Below are 10,275 nucleotides of genomic sequence, written 5' to 3' on the forward strand. Positions count from 1 at the left end.
TGAAAGGATCAGAATCAGAGGCCCCAGGTCCGCCTCCTACAAAATATACGCAGCTCTTGACCTAGATTAGAATTTGTATGGTGGTTTTCGTACTTAACACTGAAATTGGGTTTAGCCCTTCTAATCAGATTGCTTGGTCCGAACCAAGCGTATGGGTTGGTGAGACGTAATTTGGGGCTTGACCAACGTTTGGTACCAGTTTAGTACGCACATGGTCCACCAGATGGGAGAGGTTTGGTCCACGTGCTTGGGCGATTTTTGGAAGTCTTTCAATGGTTGGCTTTGAACGACCTTGGTACTTTGTACCAAATATCCCGAAGTATGACGTGTCACACTTCATGTAACCAGGGTACATTTAGGGCTACGTACCCCGTTACAGCTGTGATGCAGATATAAATCGCGCATCTTTACAGCTCTTATGCATTTTAAGCACATGCAACTTAAACGACAATAACGTACTTCGTGAGGCGCTTTAAATTGGCAGTGACTAGCGCTAGTACAGTCGTGCACCTCGTTTTCGGCCCCGGTATGGCTTAATAATCTGCACAATCTAATGATTGCACCACATGCATTGCGCAAATGAGTTGCCCATCTCCTTTGGACCAAATAACCTCAATGGTATACCCCTCCTCGAGGAGGGATGAAACGCCGCACTTCCGCCACGATGTATCAGCTCAATCACTTCACCATAAAACAGCTCATTATAAATTTTGTCGCAAAACGCCATGGCACGTCGCCCGTACGCCTATTCTTCGTTGAATCAAGGGATTATTAAAAGTCTCAAGGACCACTACCGTGCTAAGAAGCAGGAGGCCGAGCTGGACATGTTTTACAAAGGCGAGAAGTATACCCCCGTCAATATTTATACAGCGATGAAGTGGTGCTCAGAAGGTTGGCAAGACGTATCGACATTGACCATACGAAACTGTTGGAATCACACTGGTATTGTGTCGAAGATGAATTTGAGATTTGTACTTAATTAGGGTAATACAAAATAGTACATTTGGATTCCATCTGTTCCTCTATAAATATTCGCAGCTCGTAGACTCTATAATATAGTCCACCCCGCCGAATATGAGGTGCACGACTGTACACGTTTTTGAAAAGTGTTTGTTTTAAGAACGACTGGTTTGATTTGTCAACCCTTCTTCTTAAATTTCCCACTTTTTTCGAAAATACATTCGAGTTTTTTTTCGCTTTCTTTGGAAATTCACAGTTTGAAACACGGCATTAGCTAATTTAAGGATACTATTGCTCCAACCTCTGTCTAGTACATGCGAACCCAAGAGCTCGGTCGCTTTTGAAGTTCTTATTGATTTGAAAGACTGGCTACAGCAGCCCATGTATATATATTTAAGAGCTATACCACTGCCCTTGGTCGCAGTCATCAAGCGCTGTCATCTTCTCGGCAGTACGAGAGTAGCGGTCTGGTCATTCTGCACTATTTGTTCTGCCAGGGACTGTCCACTCAGGCGACTTATCTGGAGCCGTTCAAGCAGCATAACCACACTCTCTAGTTCTATTTATTTAGACAAAAAATCCTCTCAATACAATGCCTTCAACTTAAAAGCTGAGCTAAGGAAATTAAATCAACAAGCGTATAAAACAAAACGTGCTTTCGCCTCAGCTCCAGACTTTGCGTCTCTGTTTGTTGCTACCGAGCTTACTCTGATTGGAGCAACCACTTACGCAACTAAACATCGGAATCCTGGCAAGGAACACTGAATGAGCCGTCGTCCCAATTGCTGCCACAACTCACAATCGATCGCTTTCTGGGTTCGGAAAAACGTGTCAGTAGTACCAAGTGTCATGAACGCAACAACTAAAACCATCCTTGTGCAATTTAAACGGAGTGAACAGTCCAGACAACCGGTTAAATTAGGACGTCAGTTGCTTTTTCATTGTGAATATTTGGTTCTGGCTGGGTACACTGAGTGCGTCGTTCATCTGGTACTCACCACGTACAAGTTGGTATGATTGAAAAGACGATAGTTACGGAGAGTAAGGAATAAGGGTTTACGAGTAGCTACTACATCGGTCACTGAAATTTGACGCTAGTCCAATAAGTGACCACTCAAGATAAAAAGCCTTTTTGCATGCCTAAATCTGTTGAAATGAAATCATCGTATTTCTGTCGTTGTTCAAATTCAATGTAAACGTAGTTAGTACCGACGTGTTGGTTTAAAATAATACACTACAAAACAGAACACGACATGTACGTATATTACTTAGTACTACGGACTTGCACCAGGATTTGGAGCAAAATAACTTATAACCAATTATTCCGGTTTAGGTCCACTTTAATAAATAATTATTGAATTTGGTCGTAATGCAATGATTATAACTGCAGGTCTAATTTTATAAAGCATACAATGTTTAAGTCAAATACAGACAGCAATACATTACTGTGATATTTTTCAATTTAATAATTTATGATTGAGATCGAGCATATACTAGTAATAATTATTATTATTGCTACGCCATAAAACGTTTTGCAATATAAGTTTTTTATTTTATTTTCCGATCGCTGGCTTGCACCATCGCTTTGTAAAAATGCCTACCTAGGAAGGGAGAAAGGAAGCAGTCAACAGCCTGTGTTGTATTAATCGACGAAAGTAGGACCTGCTAGCATGATTAAGGAGGCCTCGCATCACATTCGAGGCCGCTGAGCCACACCCTTTTAGCTCACAGGATATCCCTAGCCAGCATGTAATATGCCAATGGGTATACTTCTGCCCTCCGCCGATGGCCCTTGAGCTAGCCGCGCTTCAGTAATTCCTCAAAGTTGTTTTGTCGTAGCTTTTCCAAGAACTCAGCATGTGTTTGCTCCTTGGTTTTTTGTGTCGTAGTTTTTCCTGATCCTTTACTGGGATTCAATCTCTGAAGAACTTCCCAAAGAAGCCTCCCTCTTCATCGGCATCGTAATTTTCGTTGCCGACACGCCGCAGCAGTCTTTCTTCGCTCGTGGGGACGCGAGCAACTGTATTAGGCGAGAGCACATTTTTCGTGGCCATTGCAGTGGTTTCCGTGGTGGCATGAAGCGCAGTCCCACTGGCGTAAAGAGTGGTCGCGAGTACCAGTGTAAGTACGTAAGTGAGGCGCATTCTTGATGCTCGCTTTTTGAAGGGCTACAGGGGGCTTGAGAGTTTATTCACCAATGTGAACACTTGTGGGCGGCAAAGCGAATCGAGGAATGCCATCCTTGGTCTGGACTCTATAATAGGCCAAGAAGTCCAGGCCAAGGATCGTATTCCTCGTTCGCTTTGTTGCTGAATTGCAGTTTGCAATGCAAAGTCACGAAGCCAGATCGCAGCTGGGATCCGGCGTTGGTGATCCGGATGCGACAGGTTTTTATAAAGGTAAAACCAGAGCTGCTACTAATTGAGGCACCTATGAGCAAGCTCAATTCAAATTATATCACCTCCAATGCAAAGAGCAGACTGTTGAGCAGTGCACCGCTCATGCTCGGTTCGGGCCATTGGACCGGTTCAGTAGTGAACCTTCCTGTGATTGGTCCATATAGTACAACACCTACATGGTTGGTAGCGACAGTTGGTTGGAGCAGGTAGTGCACAAAGGACAGGAAAGACAAGTAGAAGAACGATAACATCAATCTTATTCACTTCGGCTTTTACCAGCAAACCAACAGGTTAACAGTCGCAACAAGAACTCTACCAAGCACGCCCCACCACCTTCATTCTACCATGACGTCCAAGCGAGCCGAAGTCCTCCTGGGTAGTGGAAACTACTTACACTGGGAGTTTAATATGCGCATGACGTTGGCGCGCAAGGGGTTGCTGGCGCACGTCCAAGTCGTCAAGAAGGAAGCGGAGGTGACTGAAGCGTGGCTCATCAACGACGCTAAGGCACTGGGAATCATCGCCCAAGGCGTCGAGCTGCAACACCAGACAAAGATACGGTCTGCGACGACTGCTATGCACGCTTGGAACACTCTGCGTGAGTTCTACTACCGTACCACTCTGCACAACCGCGTCGAAATGACACGCCGTCTCCATGAGTTCAAGATGGAGAACGGTTCGACCATGTCCAAGCATTTGGACGCTTTCGACGAACTTGTTGTTGGTCTCCAGACACTAGGAGAGCCGGTCGACGACTCAAGACAGCTAGTTGTACTGCTGAGCAGCCTTCCGATGGAGTATGAGCTGATTGCGTCTATTGTGGAGAACGCTAAGGATATCACGCTCATTGAGGTCAAGGAGAAGTTGTTGAAGGAGCACGAACGGTTGCAAAAGAAGGAGACGACGGAGAAAGCGTTTCCTGTGAGCGGTAGCGGTGGACGGTTCAAGGGCGGCCGAAGTAACGGTCGAAAGGGGAACAATCCAAGGAAGAACGGTGGTAGCTTCAAGGGCAAGTGTTTCAAGTGTAATCGAGTTGGTCACATGAAGCGGGACTGTCCGGGAGGGAGCAACGGTGCTGAGGATGACGCAGTATTTGCTGTGGGCGAAGAACGGTTCGCTGGATGGCTAATCGATAGCGGTGCGACCTCACACATTACACCGTACCGTGAAGATCTGTTCGACTATGAGGGAATGGTCTCGGACATCGAGGTAACAATTGCAGATGGGAAGAAGTTGCAGGTCGCAGGCAGAGGAACGGTCAAGTTGACCGGTATGGATAGCAAGCGCATCAAGATGGTGGAAGTTCTGTACATTCCAGGACTTGACAGACGGTTGCTGTCGGTTGGGAAGCTTGCGGAGCGCGGTTTAAGTGTGGGGTTCCAGCGTTCCTCGTGTGTCATCTGGGGCAAGAACAGTGCTGTGGCACTGGGCAAGAAGGTTGGCAAGGCGTACGTGCTTGACTATGACCAAGAAGAAGCACGGTTCGTGGAATACGCCGGGGTTGACAACCAGTGGGAGCTTTGGCACGCTCGTATGGGGCATCCCAGCGAGAACGGTATGGCCAAGACTCAGTCTGCCACGAACGGTATGCCAGTCGTGAACCGTGGCATCAAGACTTTATGCGGTGGATGCATGAAGGGGAAGCAGACTGTGACACCGTTCCCGGCACGGTCAACGAGCAAGACCTCACGTGTGCTGGAGTTAGTCCACACGGATGTAATGGGGCCTATGCGAACGGTCTCCAAAGGTGGAGCACGGTATGTGCTGACATTTGTGGATGATTTCTCACGGTTCGTGGTGGTGTACTTCATGAAGAACAAAAGACACCACTAAGCTGGCCGAGTTCAAAGCGTTCTATGAGAATCAGTGGGGGGAACGGATCAAGTGTCTTCGCTCTGACAACGGAACGGAGTATGTGAACAAGAAGGTCACGCAGCTATGTGCTCGAAACGGTATCATGCATCAGCGTACTGTGCCATACAGCCCTCAGCAGAACGGTGTGGCTAAACGGATGAACCGTACGATCATGGAAAAGGCACGAAGCATGCTGCACTACAAGGGTATGTCGACGACATGGTGGGCAGAGGCTGTGAGTACCGCAGCGTACCTGATTAACTGTTCGGTGAACACGGAGCGATCAAACATGACGCCGTACGAGGTGGGCTTCAAGGAGAAGCCACGAATGGAGCACTTGCGTGTGTTCGGGTCTCATGGGTACTCTCACATCGACAACGCAAAGAGAGCAAAGCTTGATCCGAAGAGTTTCAAGTGTGTGTTCCACGGATACGCAGAGAGCACAAAGGGGTATCGTGTCTACGACTTGGAAGCGTCCAAGGTCAAGGTGGCACGGTCAGTCAAGCTTGACGAACGTAAAGGAAACGGTATATACGATACACCGTGCTCGGGACAAGGAACGGTCATTCACGTCATTAAGGACACTGATGTAGCAGTGACCCCAAATCCGATTAAGGGTCCAGTAGTGGATGAACCTATGGAAGATGTCGAAGAACCCGCTCAAAATATCGAGATGGACAACGTGGAACCGGATCAGGATATCAGTGTACAACAATCACTGCCACTGGAAGATGAGACCTCCACTGGGCTGGAACTGGCAGAGTACCATGATTCGCAACCGTTTCACGAGGATCGCTTAGTATTCCGTCCGGAAGTAGAACGCTCAAGGCGCTCTCTAAAGCCAGTTTTTCTTTTGGAGGACGGGCTGGGGCGTGATGAGGAACGGAAGTCGGAAGGAAGTGACGGTCCACCAGCACCTAAGCGTCCAAGAATCGACGAAGGTGGCCTACTTGCAGAAGCAGTGTTGGCGTATGCGGCAAGGATCAACGGTGTACCTGACACGCCGAACTCGTACGCTGAAGCAGTAACAAGCAATGAAGCAGCGGAGTGGCGGAAGGCGATGGAGGCAGAACTTCTATCGCACAAGAAGAACGGTACTTGGACACTTGTACCGCGAAAAACGGTTTGTCCCATTGGGTGTCGCTGGGTGTTTGCCAAGAAGCGCGATGAGAACGGTCAAGTGATTCGTTACAAGGCACGGTTAGTGGCTAAGGGGTTTAAGCAGAAGTACGGAGTTGACTTTTTCGAGACGTACTCCCCTGTGGCGAACATGAACTCAATCCGTGTAGTCTTGGCTGTGTGTGTTGCGGACGCATACGAGATGGAACAGTTGGATGCAGACACAGCGTTCCTGAACAGTGAGCTGAAGGACCGTGTCAACATGGAGGTACCGTTCGGCATCAAGAACGCCCAAGATCACGTCTGTTTGCTAAACAAGGCAATCTATGGGCTGAAGCAGGCTGCGAGCGCCTGGAACAAAACCATTCACAGAGTCTTCATGAAGAACGGTTTCAAGAGCTGCGGTGCAGATCAGTGTGCGTACGTGAAGCATTCAAGAACGGTTACATCTATGTTTGTCTCTATGTGGACGACATGATCATCGCTGCCAAGACCCGCGATGAGATCTGTGAAGTCAAAGAGGCCCTCAAGAACGCTTTCAAGATGAAAGAGCTTGGCGACGCGACGTTTTTCTTGGGGATGGAGATTGACCACGACAAAAGCGCTGGAACACTGATGATCAAGCAGACGCGGTACATCGACGACGTAACGGAACGGTTCGGGCAGCAAAACGCTAAGGGTACCGACAACCCTTGTGCGTCCAATCTCAAGTTGTCGAAGGAGCAGTCACCAGGAACGAAGACGGAGTGTACGGAGATGCAGGCAAGACCGTACCGCTAATCGGATGTCTGATGTACATTACGACGTGTACTAGGCCGGATTTATTGCCTACGTGGTGACGCAGCTGTCGCGATTCCTCGAGAATCCTGGTCTACCGCACTGGCGAGCTGCGATTCGTGTGCTTCGGTACTTGAAGACGACACGCACACTTGGGATCGTGTACAACGGAGGATCGGGCGAGGTCACGGTTGAGGCTTTCACGAACGCTGACTGGGGGAGCAATATCGACGATAGACGTTCCGTGTCAGGTGTGATGGTGATGATCGGGAACGGCCCAGTGGTTTTCAAGTCAAAGTTTCAGAGAACGGTAGCGCTGAGTTCTGCAGAAGCTGAGTACATGGCGTTGAGCCTGTGCACCCAAGAAGTACTGTGGACGCGCGCGATGTTGAAGGACTTGGGAAAGGACCAGGAAGAGGCTACGCAGATCTGGGAAGACAACCAAGGGGCGATAGCATTGGCCCTGACCGCTGGCTATCATGCCGGAACTAAGCATGTCGACATCAAGCACCACTTCACGAGGGAAAGTGTAGCGAACGGAACGGTCAAGATCGACTACGTGGACACTAAGCACCAACTCGCGGATATACTCACAAAGGGGCTCGGCACCAAGACGCTCAAGTATTTGCGGAATGCTAGCGGTATCAAGGAGAAGGTGGACACCGTGCAGTAAGCGGTGAGAGGGAGTGTTGAGCAGTGCACCGCTCATGCTCGGTTCGGGCCATTGGACCGGTTCAGTAGTGAACCGTCCTGTGATTGGTCCATATAATACAGCACCTACATGGTTGGTAGCGACAGTTGGTTGGAGCAGGTAGTGCACAAAGGACAGGAAAGACAAGTAGAAGAACGATAACATCAATCTTATTTACTTCGGTTTCTACCAGCAAACCAACACAGACATGCTGGAAAATAGTGTTTTGCATCCAGAAAGTATTTACCAGCTTAGGTACAAACAGCAAATAGGATCAATGACGTACTCCTCGCTAGTTAGATTTGCTGTTTGTTTAAATCAAAAGACGATTTTAATACACATGTGTCCGACGGACTATGAGCAAAATTCGTCTGTAACTTTGGGGCAATAATCCATTTGCAGATACCCCGCGGTATCGGATTAGGGACGTCTGTAATCAACGCTACACTATTGAAAAGTACACTACACTATAATGTTGTAGAATTCTTTTTTAATACAAAACGATCAAAACCTGATCTTGGTCAGAATTTTAAGCTATAGTGATATAAAAGCTGTCCGTAAAGATGCTGCATTAGTTTTTATGCGAACTGTCGATCTGACCAATTCATCGCTACCTTGTGTCCGAACTCGTGGCTCCACAGCTTCGGGAAACACTGTCCAACTATCTTAACGGATGTACTGGGATTTCAAGCAGGCTGTACAAGTATGACATTTTTCTGCACATATGATTGCGCGAGTTGTAATCGTAACCACATTACGGTAATGATTACCGTATGCGCAATCGGTGCAGATCTCATTACCTAAATCCGGCATATGTCGAATCGTGGTAACGTTATATAAGCTTTATTCTGGCACCCTCAGAATCGTATTTCCGGCACTGCGCCAATTTAAAGATATCTGGATTGCATTTGCTGATCTAGTTTGTAAAGTCGTTGAGCTGTTTAGCCTGGAAAGGTGCCAGTGAGATTAATGCGCGGTGCTCAGTGATTTCCCGCTTGGGTATAGAAAATCAGACTCGAGCGAAGATGTGTTATAAATTGGCGATATAGTTAATAAATCAAATACGTTTCTGCATGATGTCCATGATCCTCAAGCACATGTAAGTGGGATGCATGCTTAGTATTCGCTCTTTGTAGGGCTTTAGAGTATTCACCAATGTGAGCACTTGTGGGCGGAGACGCGAGGTGAGGAATATGATTCTAGATGTTACTGAATTGCGATTTGCAATGCAAAGTCACGATGCCACGTTCCAACTGGGATCTGGCTTGGCAGAATGCGACAGTTTTTTTTTAAATAAAATAGAACTACTACTAATTAAGGCACCAATGAGCGGGCTCATAGTATAATAATTTAAAGGACGGCACTATTATAGTTACTTCGCCTTTAGCTTCGACAGCACGATCGCTGGGTAGCCCTATAAAATGCCTTAACCCCTTACTTCCCAGACTTATTCACGAGGGTATATTTTACCTCGTCCCATATAAGTTTATAGGGCTGTTTGTATGTGGCTAAGAAAAGGAAGCTCATGGTTTGGGGAGAGTACGTGCTAGGACGGTCACCTCACCTCCAACATAAATCATTTATATGTAGTCTCAATACCTTCATTTAGTAATACTGGACGTCTACCAAAAATGACCTGTGTAGGTGGCATACCTGCAGCAAATATGCCGATCATATGCCAGGGCACAGATCTCGCAGGACACAGATATCGTCTCCGCAGTCAGGGTTTAAGACGCGAACCCATCTTAACTGAATATCTTGGAATTTGTATGCTTTAAGACGGCCAACATTCACCTACACTCCAGGCGACATATATCTTTGGGGGAATTCCACTTTTCACATTCAAACCCACCGCGAAGACTCTACTATTCCAGACACAGGTGCGCTTTGGTGCGGAGAATCGTTGTGGTTCTAAGCTAACGAGACGTGCGTATGCAAGCAGGGCTTATGACGCGTGGTGCTCACTCTGAGTCGTACTGGTGGCTACGCTGCTTCGCGGATACGAGCAGCCCTCACTCCGCCCAACTTGCTAAATAGGCGGTGGGAGCCACGAGGCAAGACCGGCATGACCTCCGAGACCAGCGCCAGCATCAAGACCAGGGCTCGCAGCAAGACTGGCAAGACCCGCGAGACCAGCACACTCAGCAAGACCAACAGGGCCTCCGCCCGCAGCGTGACCAGCGCTCGCAACAAGACCAGCGAGGCCGCCGCCTCGCACCATTACACTGAAGACACCGCGATTGCATCGATGGATCGGCGACGTCCGACTGGCCATCGTCTCTGAGTTCTACAGGGACAATGACGCCTCCGTGGCTAGCTCCCAGTTCAACGGGGACCTTGACGCCTCCGCTGTTGACACCGCAGCGCATTGCATGCGTCGATCCCTCAACAAGCTAGTCTCATCCTCAGGGATGTAATATGAAGGTGCAGCCCATTCGTATCATAGGCAGTCCGACGACGTCATCGCCAGTGCTG

General features: G+C 48.1%; 1 protein-coding gene across 1 annotated transcript; it reads right to left on the reverse strand.

Annotated features, from left to right (window-relative positions):
- Positions 1–2,873: 2,873 nt before the first annotated feature.
- On the reverse strand, positions 2,874–3,104 carry PITG_22972 (secreted RxLR effector peptide protein, putative; the record flags this gene model as incomplete). Its single annotated transcript, XM_002900065.1, has 1 exon — positions 2,874–3,104. The coding sequence occupies one exon, from the start codon at positions 3,102–3,104 to the stop codon at positions 2,874–2,876; it is 231 nt and encodes a 76-aa protein (XP_002900111.1).
- Positions 3,105–10,275: the final 7,171 nt, after the last annotated feature.

Source organism: Phytophthora infestans, genomic scaffold (genome assembly GCF_000142945.1).
Source record: "Phytophthora infestans T30-4 supercont1.27 genomic scaffold, whole genome shotgun sequence".
Taxonomy (NCBI): domain Eukaryota; phylum Oomycota; class Peronosporomycetes; order Peronosporales; family Peronosporaceae; genus Phytophthora; species Phytophthora infestans.